This window comes from Pseudoliparis swirei, chromosome 13 (assembly GCF_029220125.1).
Source record: "Pseudoliparis swirei isolate HS2019 ecotype Mariana Trench chromosome 13, NWPU_hadal_v1, whole genome shotgun sequence".
Lineage (NCBI taxonomy): Eukaryota > Metazoa > Chordata > Actinopteri > Perciformes > Liparidae > Pseudoliparis > Pseudoliparis swirei.
Genome location: NC_079400.1, coordinates 11,774,231 through 11,794,247, shown reverse-complemented (window position 1 = coordinate 11,794,247; position 20,017 = coordinate 11,774,231). Strand labels below are relative to the sequence as shown.

Below are 20,017 nucleotides of genomic sequence, written 5' to 3'. Positions count from 1 at the left end.
TAATATTTTAATGTGTCTAATTTTGCCTCTCTTTTTTCCTGTTTGATTAGTACATGCTTCAACATACTGTTAGTACAAATTACAAAGTACTTTTAATGCTTAAAATAAACCCACATCTGACTGCTGTGTCACAGCCAATAATTTAGTCCTGGTATATTCAATGTGGAACCCCAGAGACTTCTCTGACTGTATAACTCACCTTGTTATCACATTATTTTGTATTACTTGTTTTACAACTCAAATAACTGATATCACTTACTGTTTTTAAATAACAAAATTAAGTAATGGAGGCAGGTTCCCAAAAATGTCAATGTTTCTTAAATTAACTGTTATTTCTCTTAACTTTGAGTTTCTTTTAACTTGTCTTGTTCTGTGTTATTTGTTTGTAACTATGTATTTCATGTTATTACCTCTTGTCCAGGTCACCCTCGAAAAAGAGATATTTAATCTCAGTGGGTTTCACCTGGTTAAATAAAGGTTAAATAAAAATAAAAAAACCTGGTTTCAATAAATGTTGTCCTGACTCAATCGTTATCATATACACTTGATAGCCCCCCCCCCCCCACACACACACACACACACACACTAAAAGAAACAGGTACACGCGTTTCGGACGCGTGACGTCACATTGTGGGCGTTTCACGCGAATGGCGGAAGAGCAGGCGCAACATCCACACCGAGCAGCAGTTTTTCACTAACAACCGTTATCACCGCGCAGAGAGAGGGGAGAGCTACCGAGGCCCCCGAGACACGTTTGCCCGGCAGAGGGACTCGGACCGTTCGTCTTCTCTTCGCTGTCCGGAGGCCGGTCGCCATGACTCTGAACCAGAACCACTCGGTGTCCGGCGGAGTCATCATCAACAACAGCGAAAGGTAGCGGGCTAGCTAGCGGTGACCGTTAACGAGACAAGTTCCACGCGCTCTCCGGGGGGAGGGGGGGGGGGACTCGTTTAGAGCTAACGGCCAACAACGTAAATGCTTTAACGTTATAACGTGACGTCAGCCCAGACATGTCGTTACACGCGGTGACGTCGAAACAAACGGCTAACGGGCTCACTTCACTTCACCGACACGGGGCAACTTTAAGCTTCGGTTAGCTCGCATAATCCAGTTATAAGCACACACGTTGTGTTGCGACAGCACTTGTCATCTTAAAAAAAGTGCTTTACGGCACATACACAGACACCAAATACACGCGTTGTATGTCACGTTAATTGTTAGAGCGCCTGGTTTGTTTATTCTGGTTGCGGTTTACGGAACCGGGGGTCTCGGACTCGGAGCCCAAACCACGGCCTTCATCCGTAGAAGCTTGTTCTAACCGTTATATTTAGACACGCTCGCCCAGGGCATGACGTCATTTAATCTGTTCTGTAACTGCAAGGCGGCGTGCTATAAAACGAGTGTTTTTGTTTCCCACCATCCGGGATCACCGGGATTCACATGAATTAACGTCAGTGACGGGTTCTGGTGCACACTGCTAAACCCAGTACAGCTCCACCCAGAACCAGCAGTAAGCCTCATCCTTTCACTGGTTCTGTTTACTGGAACCAACCGGTGGGCCATGTTTAGTCACTCGACAGTTGCACAATAACCACGTGATCTAATTTTTTATTTTATTTATTTTAAAGCTGTTTAGAGTGAAATATGATGGCAGTAGTGGTTTGAATCATACTGTCTATCAAGTCAAGCCCCATATCAATAATGTAGTTATATCCATTTATTAATCATCAAATCGTTGGGTCATGTGATCGTCTGTCTGTGTCTATTTCCGTCACCAGTGTGTTGATGAACTATGACAACGTGGAGCTCGTCTTCATCGATGCGGACAGTCTGCCCGAAGCCTTCAGGAAGAGCAAGAAGGGCGGCGTCTACCTCACTCCATACAGGGTGAGAGACACGGCCTCGCCACTCGCACCGAGTACACGACAATCTGCAGAGCTCCTGATGTTGCTCGTGAGAGGTATTCAGTGTCGCGCGAGTCTCATACGGAAGTAGGGATGATGTCATCGCAGTGCTCAGGAGACGTGACCTGCTGTGGTTGTTTTCTCCCAGGTGATCTTTGTGGCTAAAGGGCGGGACGCGCTGCAGTCCTTCATGATGCCCTTCTACCTAATAAAGGGCTGTGAGATCAAGCAACCTGTGTTGGGAGCCAATTACATCAAGGGTACCGTCAACGCCGAGCCCGCAGGTGTGTGTGTGTGTGTGTGTGTGTGTGTTGCATGCTATTCTGTGGCTGTCGCTGACTTCAGGGATTCCTCCTGGTGTTCTTGCTTCCAGGTGGCTGGGAGGGCAGTGCTGCGTTCAAGCTCATCTTTGCCGCCGGGGGAGCGATAGAGTTCGGCCAGTACATGCTGCAGGTCGCGGCTCAGGGTACGGTGACGAAGCCATGTGACCAGCATCGCACAGTTCTGGTTGCTGATTGGCCCTCGTCGTTTCTTCATCGCTTGCTTTGTGTCCCGCAGCCTCAAGAGGGCAACCAGTGACCGCTGGATTTGGCGGATGCCCCTACATGGCCAACGGGGCCTACGCTTACCCTCCTCCCCCTGCTAACGGGATGTACCCGGCTGGACCTCCACCCGGCTACTCCTACCCCAACCCTCCTCCACCAGGTAGGGCGGGGGGGAGCTGTAATCACATCCCGATTATCACCTGGATTTTAAAACCCTGTGAGTTGTCCTCGGTACAACTGGTCTGACCTGCAGTTGTGTGCGTCTGCCCCCCAGGTGTATTCTACCCCAACCCTCCAGCGTTTGACGCGTCTGCGTCCTACATACCTCCGCCTCCTTACTCTGCTCCTCTCGGCCAGCAGCCCCCACATGACCCGGACCTCCCCTCCTCGGCAGCAGGTGAGGCTCTGACTGAGCTGTTGCTCGGCCGTGACGGCTCCAGTTCACTCGAGGTGTTCATGAATGGTTCAGCCAATGAAGGGACGGCTCTGAGCGGCTGTGGGGGGCCAGCATTAGGAATAGATTACCTTGACTTGTCATTTTCAAGTGAGTTTTATGTTGAGTATCAGTGGAACACACTGAGTTGTATTGCACTAGGGCTGCAACTAACGATTATTTTGATAATCGATTAATCGGTTGATTATTTTATCGATTAATCGGATAAAAAAACGTTAATTTTCAACCCGTTATTCAAAACAGGGTACGATCATGGAAAACCTGGAAAAGTCATGGAATTTTTAAATGGCTATAAGCAGGCCTAGAAAAGTAATTGAAAAAATAAAATCCCAAAATATTTGGAAAAGTAATGCAAATGTGTTTTATTCAAATGTTAATTTACACGGGATATATACGGTATGCTTTGGAATTCTCATTTTTAGTTTAAATACTACATCCTCTCACTTTGTCACGTATAGACAGTTTTCACAAAATGTTTAATCATAGAAATTTGGTTTAAAGTCATGGAAAGGTCCTGGAGATCCACTGGTCAGCAGTATGAACCTGTTCACTGGTCACCATGGTGATGAACCTGTTCACTGGTCACCATGGTGATGAACCGTCACAAACAGACTGACAGCTTTCCTCTCCTGAGCAGTGGTCCCCATGTGGCCCCCTGAACAATATCAGAGACGCGTTCCGATTTATTATTTTGTTCACCTGGCCCGCTGCCGTTGAGATTGCAGTGAGACGCGGAAAAAATGTGAAGTGGTGCTCTTCTTCGCAATAAAACATCTTTGATGGGACGTGTCGCGTCTCGGCCAATCAGCGTTCAGATGTCGACAGCGTTTGGGAAGTTAGGTTAGCTTGAATGTTAGTCCGCTACATCTGCTGCTGTCCCGCTGCACGGTGTAGCGATGCTAACAAGGTACCCGTACGTTAAAAACGATGTGATTTAGCATATTTTTACTCTCGATACTTCATTAAAAGAGCGATCAGAGCTCACGCGCTGCTCCGCTCCGTTAAATGTTGTCTGCACGCGCAGCGCTCACAGCGAGTGGCGGCGTGGTTTATCTCCGTTGCCTTTCTCCGTGGAAAAATATTTTCCGCTATCCGCCACGGAATAAATAACCACGTTTTCTACGTTATACTCTTGTGGAAATGCCACACAAGTCGTGACATGTAGCGCCTGGTGTCTGGGTTCATAACGTCACCCGGAGGCGCACTTAGCTCCGTGAACGTCTCCGACTACGTGAATGACCTCCGCATCCAGCGCCATGTGAGCAGCAGCAGCCAATTAGATTCATCAACAGAGGAGCAGCTCAGCGCTGATTGGCTCTCACAACGCAGCGTTCCGTCTCTCGCTCCGCTCTGGTTTCTCCTGCGCCGCTCTGCGCTCAACTCAACTTTGTTTATACTCCGTGACTTATTGAGCGCCGTAAGAATCGCGCGACACAACGAATCGATAATGAAATTAGTTGCCAACTATTTTAATAATCGATTTTATCGATTCGTTGTTGCAGCCCTATATTGCACATGTATGATATCATGATAATATGTCAGTGTTAATTGAGCGGGAGAATTTATTCTTGAAACCTGAACTGGTGGTCAAAACTCCCTCTCTCTTCTTCTCTCTCCCCTTCCCTCTCTGTCTCTCCCGCTCTCCCTCTCTCTTATTCTTTCTCTCCCCTTCCCTCTCCATCTCTCCCCCCCTCTCTCTCTCTCTCTCTCTCTCTCTCTCTCTCTCTCCCTTCTCTCTCTCTCTCTCTCTCTCTCTCCCTCTCCCTCTCTCTCTCTCTCTCCCTCCTCTCTCTCTCCTCTCTCTCTCTCTCTCTCTCTCTCCCTCTCTCTCTCCCTCTCTCTCTCTCTCTCTCTCTCTCTCTCTCTCTCTCTCTCTCCTTCACTTCTCCTCCCTCGTTGTCTCTCTCTCTCTCTCCCTCTCTCTCCCTCTCTCTCCTCTCTCTCTCTCTCTCTCTCTCTCTCTCTCTCTCCCCCTCCCAGCGGAGGCCAAAGCAGCCGAGGCAGCAGCGAGCGCCGGCGGTGCCACGCTGCCTCCTCCACACGTGTACCTGCCCCAGGTAGGCGCCCTCCATCACTTGATTGTTATGACAAGTAGAGCTAGAGAGCGTCACTCTTCCTTCAGTGAGTGACCAGGATTTATGTTTTTTGTTATGTAGGTTTGTCTTTGATGAGTTAACTGGCTGCATGTTGCATTATTCTGGTCAATATTAGAGAAGAGCAGGATTTATATTTACTTTTATTATCCAAGTCTTTTTTTGGTTTGTAAATATTTCTCTGAATTTGACCCGAAACCATTTGTCAAATCATTGAATAACGACTTAGTTATACAATTAATCCTTTATTGTTCAAACAATGTTCTGTTTCCAGTGGATTTGATTATTCTCTTTATATAAAAATGAATAACTTTTGGTCAGCTAAAACATTTCAAGACGTCTTCTTGGATTCTGGGAAATTATAGTTTTTCAATATCGTGTGATTATTATTAAAGACAAACTGTTTGGGGGAGGTGGTGCAGCGAGGCGTGGCAGCTGAGCTGGTAACAGGAAGTGTCACCTCAGCTGCCGTGAGCGGCTCCTACCGACTCCTACCGACTGCAGTGGGAACAACCTGGAGCCAGGCAGCCACACCTAAAGATCACTCTATCGTCTATTTATGGCACCGGAACTTACCAAGTGAACATCAGGCTGCATGTTAAGACTCAACACTAGAGATTGAGATCATAAACTCGTGTTTTTAATGTTACAGGAATAAATCAAGAGAAGTCTTTTTCTCCTAGAATTCTATGCAGTTGAGCTTCTTTTTGCGACCAGAGCAGCGCCCCCTGCTGGCTCATTGGAAATAATGCAAGTTTAAGGCTCTTCCGCTTTAGCTTCACTTCTAATAAAGAAGAAGGCAACTTGCCAATATGGATGAGTTGATATCTATTGCTGACTTTATTGGAATACAGCAGCCACAGTTCATCAATATAATAAACTCTGAGATAAGTGTGGTTAGCCACACTCGGCTGGCATCGATGCTGCGTCCCGCCTGTGAGTGGTATCCATGCTTGTGCTCCTCCGCTGATGACACCATTCCAGTTTGAGGAGGTAACTAATAGCTTTGCTTCGGAGTCTGGTAGAGACGTTAAATTAAAATATCCATTTAAAAGTACTTTCCTCCATTTTCCCGGTTAATGTGTGCAGCAGCGTTAAGCCCCTTTCAATGCTAAATACACATATATATATATATATATATAATATATAAACATAGACACACACACGGGAGACCAACAATATATTTGAGCGCAAGCATAACGTTGAATCTGAATGGTGGGCTATTTGAGTGCGAGGGTTTCTCAGGGAAACCAGTGCAACATTTTATTGTAAATCAACGTTATGCTCTCAAAAGATCAACCTGTGGAATCAAATTAAAAAATGGATTTGTGGTCCAGTCAGACATGAAGGCTGGGGCACGTTCTCAGGGGCAGGATATGTGAAGCTGTGATGTAGGAATGTTACAGCAGAGGGCGATAGAACTAAAAAGCTTGACCCAACGGACCTTTTTGAAACGTCTAGCAGTCGACATACAATCTCCGTTTTTCAAAGACACAATTTGTGAAAGGTCTTCTTATGAAACGTCTGTCCAGTGATTGCATTGTGCGCCCGCTAGTGAACCGTTCTGCACGCGCAGACCAGTCGTACCCCGATGATGTCATGCGTTCCGCGTCCTCTGGGCCTTCCTTGGTTTACGGCCTGCGTGACGAGGCCGATCCAATCGTGCAGAGCGAAGGCTCCTTGCACCCTCACACACAGGAAGTGACCCGACACGGGGACCCGTCTTGGATTGGATGTGCAGTAACCGCTGGACACTGTTGTCTGAAACCTCTCCTCTCCCCACAGGACAAGCCTCCTCCCTACTCCCCTCCAGAGGACAAGAAGAACCAGTAGACCTGCTCCCCCCTCACGGCTCTCTCGTTCTCTCTCTCCTACTGGACCACCTTGTTCTTCATCCCATTAGAACCGGACATCAGCAAGGCCAACGCGCTCCTTTTTAACATGGGTCTCCCCTCCCTGATCCCTCGTGGTTTCACCTCATCATTCCGCTGCCTTCCCACTTCGGCTTAAACCTCTCACATTCCTTTTTAATCATGCCTATGTTGTGACGGGTTTCATTCTCTTCAGGAGCCCCTTTCACGTGAAGAAATAACAAGTATTGGTCGCTATCTTTTAAAGGGAAAAACGAGAAGATCGTTCAAGCCAAAGTTATCTGGATTTAGAGGCTTTTTTTCAACGTGGTTAACTTCGTTACCCGAGTAGCTATTTCAACATACAAGTATTGCCTTGCAGGTGTCCCAGGAATCGTCCCGCCACGCTAAACTTCAGATTCAGCCGAGTTGTTATTATCCTCACTTTTCATTTTTCTCTGACCGTCTATCAAACTGGAATTAATCTAACGATGTTCATCACTTCCTAGTCTATTCGGAGGCCAGCTGAACGCAGTGTTTTGTTTTTCTATTATTTGTGTGTCCAGGCTTTTAATATGTAGACTTTAAAACAAAAATTATATGTTTTTTCTCAAGAACACTAACATAGGAAAAAGCTACTTTTTGTAAAGGCAGCGACCTGCCGTGTGGGCGTGGTCCGCTCGGGCGTGTTTCAGAGGACCACGAGGATCAGAGCGGCGCCCTGATCCTGGATCAGAGCAGAGTGAACTAGGGCCAGAGCAGAGCAGTTACCCAACGATGTCACTTCCTGTTTCGTCATGCCGCTGAACATTCGAGAAAACAAATGGTCGAGTTCGCCGCCAGCCTGCGTCACCTCTTCATTCTCCTTCTGTCGTAGACACCAACAGGACCATTCGATGATTTCCCTCACCGGTTCTACTTCCTGTGGTTGTGACCTTGACTCCCCAAGTTAGAGGTCGTCTTTAAACCTGATCCGAGCACCTGTTTGAGTCACTAATCTATATTCTGTATCCGTGGCTGATTCTTTGCACTCTCAGCAGGCCGTGCATCGGGCTCCTGTTCCCTCTGTCATGGCTGTGTGTATAATAATAATAATAAAGCTCTGTATTTATTTCAAACTAATTTATTGAATAACTCATGTACAATGGCTCAAGTAAGGAAAACAAAGCATGATCTCAACTGATGCATGTATGCATTGGATTGGATTTTATTAAATGGATCTTGATTCATGTGAAAAACAAATTTTCTTTGCCTTTTTTTATTTCCACACAGAGCATCACTCCATCCGGACTGATGGGTATTCCACCTGAACACGGCGTAGTGCACGAGCGTACACACACACACACACACACACCTGTTCTAGAGGTTACGTGTCATCAGCCCTGGAAATGTGCTCTTGGAAAACTTGTGCAAATCCACGGCAGCGTTCCCAAAATGATGTGTCCTCGAGTGGCTCACACACACAGCTATTCTCTCTTAAGTGCTCATGATTTACTCTTTTTAAATGCCAAAAGCCCATTTTAAAAAAAAAAGTGTACAGTACATAGATGTCATCACAACAGTCAGCGTCAAAGGTTAAACACCACAGGCCAGTTGTAAAATCCCTTTTTCAGTTCTGTAGTCTCAGTAGTAAAGTTCAGCCCACGTTTGGTACAACGGGGAGGAGGGGGGGGGGGACTGCTTAATAAAATGAATTATATTCACTCCATCCTGCAGTGGCTTCTCGTCCCGTACACACATGATGAACTGGCTCATGTCATATGTGTGTGTGGGGGAATTCTGCCCAGAAACAACTAAAGTGGTGGAAGCTTTGTGCATTCTTGAGCATCTTTTCTAACATAACATTTTCAAAATTCAAGTATAACCAGAATTTCCAGACAGCAAGGGCGATGAATGAAGTTATTATCGGTTATCGACACGTGGCTTCTAACAGCAATGCAAGAAAAGGGTCTCTGGCTTTTCTTACACGGCTCTGACCGTCATATCAATGTCCGGCCGATGTCAGCCACCAAGCAGCACCTCTGAGGCCCACGCATTCAAATCCATGAGCAAGAAAGTGTAAAAAAAAAAAAGTTTTATGGAGATTATTTTTTCTACTTCCTGTCGTCCCCACTGGTTGCCAGGCAACGTTTAATTAGTGGGCTTTACAGCCGCTGGTATGCAGATTTCATTCCCTTTGAGTCTTTATGCTAAGCTAACCGGCTGTAGCTTCTTATCCACCTGGTCTTGATCTGCTCGTCCGACTCAGAGCGGATCTCCCAAAACATAAACTATCCTCCGAGGTGAGCGCAGTAAGATCGTCTGTGAGTGTAACGCGAGGCACCCGGTCAAATGTCACCCCGGAGTCCAGCACCCTAAACGCAACACAATGGAAGAACTGAGTCCACTGGAGGAGACTCTGGTTTCTAACTCATCGGTTCCGTGTACCGCCTTGCAACACAACCTCAGCTGTGTGGAGTAGAGAGGAGTCACATGACACAGCGAGTTGAGGAGACTGGGCCTTTTCTCTGGGGGGAAAGGACTATGAAGTATTGCCTGAACAAAATATCCATTGGCAGGGCTCTCAAGTTTTGAAGACAGGCAAGCGTGACATTTCCATCAGCACCCGGGGGGAGCCGAGAAGAGTTGGGGGGGGGGGGGGGGGCTAGTGACTTTTTCTTTGCTCCGTCCCGATGCGCGCAGCCCGGCGCCGGAGCTCTACGGCTACCGCGATCGTATTGAGCTCCCCTGCATTCAAACATTAAATAGCCGAGTTTTTTTTCAGCGTGAGAAATACGATGTGTGGCGGGAGTGCGTGAGTTAAGACCGAAATGCCTGAGTCTCACGCTCAATGCGTGACACTTGAGAGCGAGGGGGAGTGGCTTATCTCCATAGAAACAGTTTGCATTTTACCTCCATAAAAATAAAGAACAAACCCACGAGTTCTGCTTCGTACGCGTTGTGGAAGTCCCACGAAACGTCGGAACACCCCCCGGTTTGGGTTCATGATATTGTTATTGCCTTTGTCTGATATCTACAGCTTGAGGCTCTTCGGACCAGAGCTTGAGCTCCTTTGCTGTGATTGGTAGCTGTGTAACAAGAAAGAGCCAGGTGGACAGCCGAGTCAGCTGTCGCTCCGTTCGATGGTCTTGTTACCGAGCTCCCGTCCTCTTCTTCCGTGAGTCCGCTCATGTGGCGCAGAGGGTGATGCTGACCCCCTCGCCTATCCAGCAGGCGGGGAACAGCTCCCGGCTGAAGGCACAGTGGAAGGCGTGGAGCCGGGTCTGCCCGTCCCCGTAGTAGGTGAGCGTGCCCGCCTCGTAGTCCAGCAGCATGCCGATGCGGGCGTGCCGCGAGGCGCCGGCGAGAATCTCCCGCCGGCCGTTGTGCCAGGCGCTCAGCTGATGCTCGTCCAGCTGCAGGCTCCAGGACAGCTCGTTCATACCCACCATGCACCTCTTGCCCTTCTCCTTCCTGGGGATGGTCTCGTAGGTCACCTGGGGGAGCAGACCCCGGAGGAAAAGTCAGGATCACCAAACAGCCAATTGTTCATACGACTCTAAAAAGCATGTGCATATCTGTCTGTGGGGTGAAACAGTGGAATATTTTAACTGATGACATCAAAGAAAGTAAAAATCTGGTGATATTTAAGAAATGTTTTAAAGACATGACTGGAGAAATACAGACGTAACAGCATTGATGAAGCATCATAAGTAACGGTTAATGGGGACAAGTTTTTTTGTTTTGTTTATTGTTGAATGTAAATATGTATGTGTGGGTATTTATGTGTGTGTGTATGTGTATATGTATATATGTGTGTGAATATGTATGTATGTATATATATATGTATGTACATGTGTATATGTATATTTGTATATATATAGGTATATGTATATGGTTCTCTGAATTTTCTTTTCTTTTCGTGAAATCATAGGTTAGGGCACTCATAAGCTTGATAGCTTCAGCCTCGACCCTTTCGGTCAGCCACTTTCTTCTTTTGTTGAATTTGGATTTTTGTATATTTCGCTGATCAAAATAAACTAAACTCAACGTTACTTCTCAACGCGTGGCTGCCTTTCACAGTAGCTCCTGCTCACAACTTAGTTTTAGTATATTATGTGTTTTTTCCTCGTTATTTCTTGTCACTTTTTGTTGATCTGTGAACACAGAGCAGAGCCATCCACGCCAAGAGGGTCACCATCATGCCCAAGGACATCGTCTACCACTGACCTGAGATCAGCCCAGAGGACAACACCTCCGTGTTTGGGGACCCTCCAGTTATTTATGTTCCCGTGAGCTGAGGAGGAATCCATCATCATGGAACAAGATGCGCCATCAGAGTTCCACATCAGCGGTAAGAGGAAGGAGGAGGACTGGCAGTGTTTGTGAATGATAGATGGTGTAACTCTGGGCACATCACTGTTAAGGACATTGAGCTGCTAGCTGTTAGCATGAGGCCACACTATCTGCCAAGGGTTATCATGGTGGCTGCGTATGTCCCCAGCAGGCTGCTGACACAGCACCCCAATGCTCTCCTCCTTCTCTCTGGGGACTTTAATCATGCCCCTCCACTCTGCCCACATTCACCCAGTATGTCAAATGCCACACCAGAGACAATAAGACACTGGATCTTCTCTATGCCAACACCAAGGAGGCATACTCATCATCACCACTCCCTCCCCTGGGCCGATCTGATCACAACCTGGTGCACCTCCTGCCTGTGTACACCACTGATGCCCATGGGACTGCATCACGGACTACATCAAGAGATAAAGGCCCTTTAGATCTGGCAACAAAGAGGAGCTGAAGACTGTGCAGAGGAGCTGAGGATGAAGATCAGGAAGATAGAGGACCAGCTGCAGCAGAGGAACCCCAACCAACAGCCTGAGGGCGACTTGAACTTATTTTAGGAGGATCAAAGTGAGACATCTTCAACTTGAGCTTGAGGCTGGTGGCATTGACAGCCCACCTCATGAAGACCCTGATGGATCCTGGACTACCCATTCCTCTTCTCCATCTACACATCGGACTTCAACCACAACTCTGCTAACTGCCACCTGCAAAAGTTCTCCGATGACTTGATGACAGGGAATACAGAGAGCTAAACCAGGACTTTAGGATGGTGCCCAAATCTTATAAGTACCTGGGTGTTCACTTGAACAACAAACTGGACTGGTCGCACTTTATAAAAGGGACAGAGCAGACTCTTTCTGCTGAGGAGAACTCTGTGGTGGCATCAGCCATCGCAGCATCACTGCAGCTGACAGGAGGAGAATGGACAAGCTGATAAAGAAGGCCTTTATCACTCTACCACTACCTGGTGCAACAACATGGTTTATATATATATATATACTTTTTATTCAGTCTGTACATATATTCTACTGTTTTAATGCTTATTATATTCTACTGATGTTTTCTTTTAATGCTTATTATATTGTCTCAAACCTTCTTCCGTGTGAACTGTCGGCTCATTAAAGCTCCAACGCGTGTCGTTTAAAAAAAAAAAGTTCACACTCGTTGCTCGTCATGTAAACATTAACGGCGGTCCACCTCGGCTGAGCTGCAACTTATGGATGCACACAGGAAATAACGGCTCACCACGAGCTCATTGGTTATCGTTCAACCCGCCATGATGTCTGGAAAGAGATGTCGCTTTAGAGTTTTTGATCTCCACATGCCGAGTGCCATCTGCTCCCGTTCTGTTACAGAGACGGTGGACACACGGCGAGACGATCTAGATTGATCCGTGGCGCTACAAGTAAGAGGGAAGACAAACGGGTCCCTTTAAGATCACATCCTATTGGCCGTGGCTGGTTTCCCTGAGCGTCGGAGCTTTAATGAACCAGAGGAACGATGCACTATCTGCGACATGCGACAGCTCTTTACCCCGAGGTAGGCCCAGGGCTTGGACACCTCCAGCTCCCAGTAGTGCTGTCCGCCAGTGAAGCCCTGGCAGCAGAGCACCTGCCACGTGTGATCGAAGCGCGCCTCGTGGGCCGGGACGGGGCGCGGCCCGGAGGTCAGGTGCTCCGCCCTCTGGTTCTCCCGGGAGAGAGACAGGTGCCCGTTGGCCGTGCGGGGGTCAAAGGTCAGAAAGCACCGGACTGTTATGCGGAAGAAAGGAATACAGACATCCACTGTGTTAGCACCTGTGCCCTCTACCAATGACCTTCAGAAGAACCAGAGAATACAACACTGTGGACAAAGGACTTACAGGCATTGAGGCCCTCCTTCCCACCCGGGTGGCACGGAGCAGCCGGACTGGGAACCACAGCCAGGACCGGCCTCTTATCCTGAGGAGAACCTGGAGACCGATGACAAACTTGAGAACACAGCAAAGATTGTTGAAGGGGGGACAAGCTGCCACTGACGGAGACATATTACCGTCCTCGTCCGGACCCACGGCGGCGCTCACAGCTTTCTCCAGGTCCTCAAACACCAGCTTGGAGACTCTGGCCAGGACGTCGGTGACCCCGTTCAGCCGGTCCTGAAGGTTGGGCGTGACGTCCGTGGGAATATCTGTGAAACGTGGAACTTCGAGGAGCATCGATCGCTGTGAAGAGACGGTGTTCTTCCCTCCTTATTTCCGCATCTCTCTGTGCATTGTGGTCGTGACAGCGCGGTCTTTCCGCTCGAGCCAAAGCGATGGTGGAACAAAGGTACGCACCTTGATGAGCTCTGTATCGGAGAGGCCATGCACGGCTGCTATCTCTCCCTGGCTCGCTCGGAGTTTCTGGCAGCGCTCCTCGAGCGCAGCCAGCCTGGCCTCCGCCTCGACGACGGCGGCTTCTCTCTGCTCCTCGACGAAGAGCTCCGTCGCCTCCTGCTTCTCAGCCAGTATTTTAATCAGGGAGGAGAACTTGACACTGACCCAGGTAGAAGTCTGCTGAAGAGCCACCTGTTGATGGAGAGGGCAGAATCATTCCTCAAGTGTGCTTTGAGGTCAACATGTCACAATTACCCCCTTCAGACTTTTTTTAAATCTACAATTTTGAGCTTCACCTGCACATCACTTAACTGAACATTTCATATTTTATTTTGAAGTCCTGTGGGCTGAAAAACACATTAAATGTGAAGGTGGGATCACTTTAAAACCCCAAAGTCTCCTTCTTGACGGGAACTTTCACTCAGGGAAGGTTTGAGGTTTTACCTTCGCTTGGTTGAGATTCTCAGTCAGGTCCACGATACTTTTCAGCGTCTCCTCGGTGAGTTTCTCCACCTCCTTACTCTTCCTTTCCAGCAGCAGCTGCAAAGAACATGCGTGAAAGTGAGACTGTACACTCCCCCCCCCCTTCCCCAGCCCCCCTTTGGCCCTGGAGTAATGTGGCTAGTCTGACTATCTCGTCTCTTTACCTCCTGGTCTCCCCTCTCTGCCTCCAGCATGACCTTCTCGTGGTGAACGCATTCGGAGATGCCGCACTCGCAGCACACGGACATCTTGTCGTGCCTGCAGTAGTAAACCAGAGGTTTTTTATGGCGGTCGCACAGCAGCATGGCCCCTTCGCCGCCCCTCATGGGCGACTCTGGACAGGAGGGGCCCGCGCTGTTCGCCGCCTCCGTCAGCATCGACATTAACACGTTGCGATTGAGGACGGGCCGCGTGGCGAACTCCTCATTGCAGAGCGGGCACTGGGGTCCGAGGTTGAGCTTGCTCTTGGTGTCCCAGAGGTCCGTGATGCACTTTTTACAGAAGGTGTGGCCACAGGGGATCGTCACCGGGAAGTAGAAGCGGTCGAAGCATATGATGCAGTTCAGGGTCGAATTCTGGGACTCCATCTCTGAAGACAGAGCAGACATCTCTGGGAGGAGGAGGAGGAGGAGGAGGAGGAGGAGGAGGGTCAGCATGTGACATTACTGCATAATATTTACCACGACGGTAATGTAAAGTCACTAATTATTAGATCCTGTATTTAGAGATTAGCATCACATTTGAAGTCTATAATATAGAAGTAGTTTCCCAAAAGGACTAAAAACAAACAAATTAAATAGCTCCAATCTGTGCTCGTGCCAGTTGTCAGCAACGGAGCCGCGGTCCACTCGGCTCGGTCCAAACAGTGACGTCACCGACATGAACTTAGCCAAGTGGAAGGGGCAACACAAGCTAACGTCTGCTAACGTTTGCCTGTATGCATGTCAGTTGACGTTAGCTGCTGTGGGACGTCGGGACGAACAATGGCAGTCCACACGTCACCCCGGTCCGGTGACTGTTCAGCCCGACCCGATACAGAACATGAAGCCAACACAATGTCACGTCTCACCCGCTCAACAGATAAATACATCCGTGCTCGGCATCGGTGTGAATCCTGGAAATCGTCCGACGAAGCTTCCCTGATGACGACAGGCGCAAAAAACAATGATGCCTTCAGGTGCAGTTGGGAACATTTATGCATTGCTTATAAATAGTGTCTAACGCCAACTTGATGGCGTTACTACGGTTACTACGATGTAGTACACGGAGATACATGTTATACTACTGTTATTACGGTGCTAACTCTTTTAACAATGACATTCATTTGCTGTATTACAACACCGCAGATATGTAACTGATGACACAAACTCACAAACCCCAAAATATAACGCTCATTTTTTCATTCCGGACAATACATGTGTGCTAAAATAATAATAATATATATAATCAAAAGTAAATTTAAGATAATAATACATGATATGTTTTAATTTGGTATCGTTAGTGTCTGCCAGTAGATGCTCAGTCAATTCTACAGAAAACCATGAAAGCGACATTTGCGCGAACTCGTTTGGCTTCTCTCGGCTTCCGTATCTTCTGGGGGAAAAACACTCCAAGATGGCGCTACGCACTGTTTGCGGCGCTGCTCTGCGAACTGGGACAGATTTAGGGGTCAATAATGCGAGGACGTTTGTCTCGACAGGTATTGTAACAACATTGCACACCTCTATTGTGTTCACATTCAGGTATGCTTGCCCGTGCTTCATGCAGCACTGCGTGCACATGACAGGTGTTACAACCGTCACCAAGCTCTCTTCCTCGGCGGAGAAAGACGATTCGCTAAATTACATTAGAAGCACGTGACAACTTCATGTGGTGTACAACTGACGAGAAAATAACATCATATTATGGGTGATTAACCAACGTGTATGTGTATGTATGTGTGTGTCTGTGTGCACACAGCGTTCCGCTGCAGACAGGGAACACCTTTGGGTCCGATGCCGAACGACGACATTGACGTCGAGAGCCTGGAGTCCATAGTCAAGTATCGCAGCTACACTCGTTACCTGAAACAAGCCGAGCAGGCAAGGAACCAGCCCGCCTGGTGGAAGACCTACAGGAGCTACTTGAACAGAAGTGACCCCGAGCACGGTGAGACACGTGAAGGAGGATCCTCCAGTGATGTGCACCCCATGGCACACAAAAAACAACAACATTGGTTTTAAGAATTGTGTTTTTGTTGTTGCAGATGCAGAGAAAGTGGATATTGGACTTCCGCACTATCGATCCCGCAGGACCGACGAAGTGAGGGAGAGGAGGCAGGTGGTGAAGGAAAACAAGAAGAACGTGGAGCTTGAGAGGGCTTGTCGCCTGCGCACTTGTGAGGGGACACACTACACTTCCACCCTTAAGGGAACGCCGGAGTGTTTTAATCACGGTCAAGTGAAGATCCGTTTCCCTCTCTACCCCACCAGTTAAGATCCCCCTGGACCGAGTGCAGGAAACCTGGGAGAAGAGCAGCAGTCCGTTTCACATCAGGAGACTGGCCGACCACTACGGGGTGTTCAGGGACCTCTTCCCCATGGCATATTTCCTACCTCAGGTCTCACTCCGGATCTTCTACAGCCAGGACAACAGTGGCCAAGTGCATTATGGGAATCGACTAACGCCAACAGAAGTACGTAAAAGTACCGGATGTTTTCCGGAACCCTAATTTAGCCTTTTTATTCATATTCTAAAGGTCAAGGTCACCCAAAGTAAAAATGTGTATGTGTATTTCATTTAATTCACTGTTTTTGCTGTACCCACCTTTTTTTATACCTTCTTTGTCTTCTCCGTGCTGTACATTTTTCTGTCCAGGCAGCTTCTGCCCCTCAGATAGTCTTTGACGGGGAGGAGGGCTCTCTGTGGACCCTCCTGCTCACATGTCCAGGTCAGCATCAGCTCCCACAGGAGGCCTTTCTGGAACTAGGCAACACGGTTAACTCGTGGATTCTCAGCATTTAACGAACATAAAAAAAAAAAAGTATATATGTTTTTCAGACGAGCATCTTCTGGACAATGAGGCAGAATACGTCCACTGGCTAGTGTGAGTACTTCATGTCAACTGTGCTTTAAGTTTCAGGCCGATTTTAAAGATGAGATTACATAATTGATATCAATCACAGTTGCCATCAATTTAACTTTTTCCCAATTCACGCCTAATTGTGGCTTTCAGTTTAAAATAAAAGCCCCCCTCCACTTAAACATATTCTCACTTCACTGTGCAGACGTTTTTCTTAACCTGTGCTCAGCTTCACCTCCGTTTACCATGCGGACCTGAAAGTGTGATTCTGTGACATCATCACAGCTAGTTGGGAGACAATCGTGGTCCAGTATGCAACAGTTCATATTAATCGCTTAAAAAATAAATAAAGAATCAGAAATTACATTTTTAAAGACTGTTCCACGGCTCCAGCCTCACGCGCCCTGTGTTCCTGCAGAGGGAACATACCGGGCGGAGCTGTGCAGGCCGGGGAGGAGCTGTGTCACTACCTGCCCCCGTTCCCTGCCAGAGGAACGGGTTTCCACCGCTACGTTTACGTCCTCTTCAAGCAAGAGGGGCCCATCAACTTCCAGGAGGATGTCAGGCCGTCGCCATGGTGAGCAACATGGAAATATATATGAAATACAGCCACGTCACTCACGTATGCTCGTGCACTCATTTTCTAATCATCCAAATATCGACCATGAATAAAAAATAAAGGGAATACTTCACCCACAAAATGTGTGTCAATCACTCAGCCCGGGTTTTCCTTGAACACTTTTATCCCGCATGCCTCCACGGGAGAACGAAGCATCAAAGATCAGCTGCGTCGAACAACAGCAAAACTAAAAACGTCCACTCAATAATAATGTTATAATCTCAAGTCTCGTTTCGTCGTGCATGTATACATAAAGTTTTAGTGTTGTTAAACGTGGCTCTCATGTACTTCAAGTCATCAAAAATTTGAGGCATGGATGAAGAAAAAATATCTAAATAATTTCCTCGGTTTTATTGCATTAATACACATTTGCTCCCCCACCGTAGCCATTCTCTGGTGGATCGCTCATTCAAGACGACGGATTTCTACCGAAAGCACCAGGACAACATGACACCTGCAGGTTTGGCCTTCTTCCAGAGCCAGTGGGACGAGTCTGTCACCCAAACCTTTCACACAACACTAGGTAAGGAGTGTGTGCGAGTGCGTGTGCTTGTGTGTGTGTTGCCATAAAGCCTGTGTTTCTTCTCCCCGTAGACATGAGGGAGCCGGTGTTTGAGTTCATCCGGCCTCCCGTGTACCACCCTCCGCAGGTCAAATATCCTCACCGACAGCCGCTCCGCTACCTGGACCGGTACAGGGATGGGAAGGAGCACAGCTATGGAATATATTGACGAGTTGGGGAAACATATTTCCTTGCAAATGTAACGTTTGGCATATTTAGGTGGAAAATAAATGTAAAAAAACCTTTCCCAATCGTGCTGAGATTTCATTATTTTAAAAGCCGCCTCACATGTGTTTTTAGTCCTGTTGAATCTCTGAATGTCTGTTTTTAGTTGGAAACTGAAAATGGATATTTTGGACTTCAAGGAAAACTCCACATATTTAGAGGTATTGGGGAGTACGACAATTTTTAAAGTGAAGGATCAAATTCCTTCACTTTTATTCATGAACCTAATAAAAAGTAGATGGGTCATTGTCTCTGAATGGCTGCTCCTGCAGATCCACGATCTAGAATAATGCAAATAAAAAAGTTGGGAGATGGAGCATCTATATGGCAAATGTATTCCAAGAATATGATTCAATATTGTTGAGAAAAAATAAGTTCTAAACATTTCCTTAAGTACTTGGATAGTGAAATTCAAAAGACAGGCTGACATCAAGCCTGCTCCTCTACACCTTGAAAACCCCAAAACATACCAACTTTTCTTTCTTGAATTTTAACAACTTTTCTATACTGCATTTTTTCAAATTGTATGATAATTTAAAAAAAGAAGACTACTTTGACCTCAAATTGATTCTCTGACATGGTCTGCACTGACAGTTATAGAGGTCAAAGGTTTTAGCTGCAAGAGAACTAATTTAAAGTGTATATTTATTTATTTATTTATTTTATTTAACCACAGTGTCAGCATTTAAGAGGTGACATTTGGCTCCGGTCTTGAAAGGATGAATGTTTTTCATCCCCAGGGGCCGGTTTTTCAAAAGTTTTAATCTGGATCGACTTCCTCTATCCCGGGACCTCACATCGGTTTAAAACCCCTCAAATGAACAACATGATAGTTACAAAACATTCAATGCATTTGACAGAAATGATTCATAGAGTGAGGTTGGCATGATGTAAAAGTTACAACTACCAATAGTGAATAGCAGCAAGAGTGAACAATGATAAATAGTATTTTTAATGTGTCATGAAAGTAACTAGTAGCAATTGTCAAAATAAATATTTTCTATAGTAAAAAAGCAAGATTTTAAGTTCTATAAATCAGAATAAATAGTTTTGGCCAGAGTTTTTCTTCTTGTATAAAGTCTTCAGTGTGTGTTGTTTTTGAAGTTGTTTATCTTTTGTAGTTATCCTCCCAAAATACAACCTCTATGGCTGCTAGCTGTCTGAAGAGGAGGGGTATTGTTGTATTGTTCCATTTCCCACATGTATAGAGCTTAATACAAGGAAAGAAACTCAACTAGCACTGACTCTAAAGAGAGAGAGCCAATTAGGGCTGATGAGCAACAGCTGGGACACCTGCTCCACGGGCTTATTAACCTGAGATGTGGCTCAGGCAACATTTTCTGTTACCGACTGAAGCCATGGCAGATTTTTGGGCCTTGCTCTTCTGTGCGCTGACTGTCTGTCTCAGCAAAGGTATTCATATTCATTCTGTTTGAAGCCGATGTTAAAATACTGGTTGTGAAGTACAGCAGGTTAATTACTCCTTTCCTGAATGTAGGCTCTTGTTTGTCTGCTGGTGGCAAAAGTGAAAGAAGC

General features: G+C 47.0%; 3 protein-coding genes across 4 annotated transcripts; 2 read left to right on the top strand and 1 right to left on the bottom strand.

The window, feature by feature from the left end:
- The first annotated feature begins 643 nt into the window (after window positions 1-643).
- Window positions 644-7,958, top strand: wbp2 (WW domain binding protein 2). Of its 2 annotated transcripts, none has more exons than XM_056429913.1 (8): window positions 644-873; window positions 1,779-1,887; window positions 2,053-2,188; window positions 2,278-2,370; window positions 2,463-2,609; window positions 2,724-2,846; window positions 4,884-4,960; window positions 6,782-7,958. In XM_056429913.1, the coding sequence occupies exons 1-8, from the start codon at window positions 815-817 to the stop codon at window positions 6,827-6,829; spliced, it is 792 nt and encodes a 263-aa protein (XP_056285888.1). In that variant the 5' UTR covers window positions 644-814; the 3' UTR covers window positions 6,830-7,958. The 2 variants fall into 2 exon arrangements, with proteins under 2 accessions (XP_056285888.1, XP_056285887.1); XM_056429912.1 differs by lacking the exon at window positions 6,782-7,958 and adding an exon at window positions 5,410-5,686.
- Window positions 7,959-8,021: 63 nt separating this feature from the next.
- Window positions 8,022-15,183, bottom strand: trim65 (tripartite motif containing 65). Its single transcript, XM_056429910.1, has 8 exons — window positions 15,084-15,183; window positions 14,179-14,624; window positions 13,976-14,071; window positions 13,493-13,723; window positions 13,210-13,378; window positions 13,040-13,129; window positions 12,712-12,929; window positions 8,022-10,322 (listed from the first exon to the last, which is right to left on the bottom strand). Exons 2-8 carry the CDS (start codon window positions 14,620-14,622, stop codon window positions 10,014-10,016), a joined length of 1,557 nt encoding a protein of 518 aa, XP_056285885.1. The 5' UTR covers window positions 14,623-14,624; window positions 15,084-15,183; the 3' UTR covers window positions 8,022-10,013.
- A 422-nt stretch (window positions 15,184-15,605) lies between these two features.
- On the top strand, window positions 15,606-18,502 carry mrpl38 (mitochondrial ribosomal protein L38). The gene is made up of 9 exons (XM_056429908.1): window positions 15,606-15,713; window positions 15,974-16,162; window positions 16,260-16,391; window positions 16,486-16,688; window positions 16,871-16,943; window positions 17,054-17,099; window positions 17,494-17,652; window positions 18,081-18,217; window positions 18,289-18,502. The coding sequence occupies exons 1-9, from the start codon at window positions 15,629-15,631 to the stop codon at window positions 18,423-18,425; spliced, it is 1,161 nt and encodes a 386-aa protein (XP_056285883.1). The 5' UTR covers window positions 15,606-15,628; the 3' UTR covers window positions 18,426-18,502.
- Window positions 18,503-20,017: the final 1,515 nt, after the last annotated feature.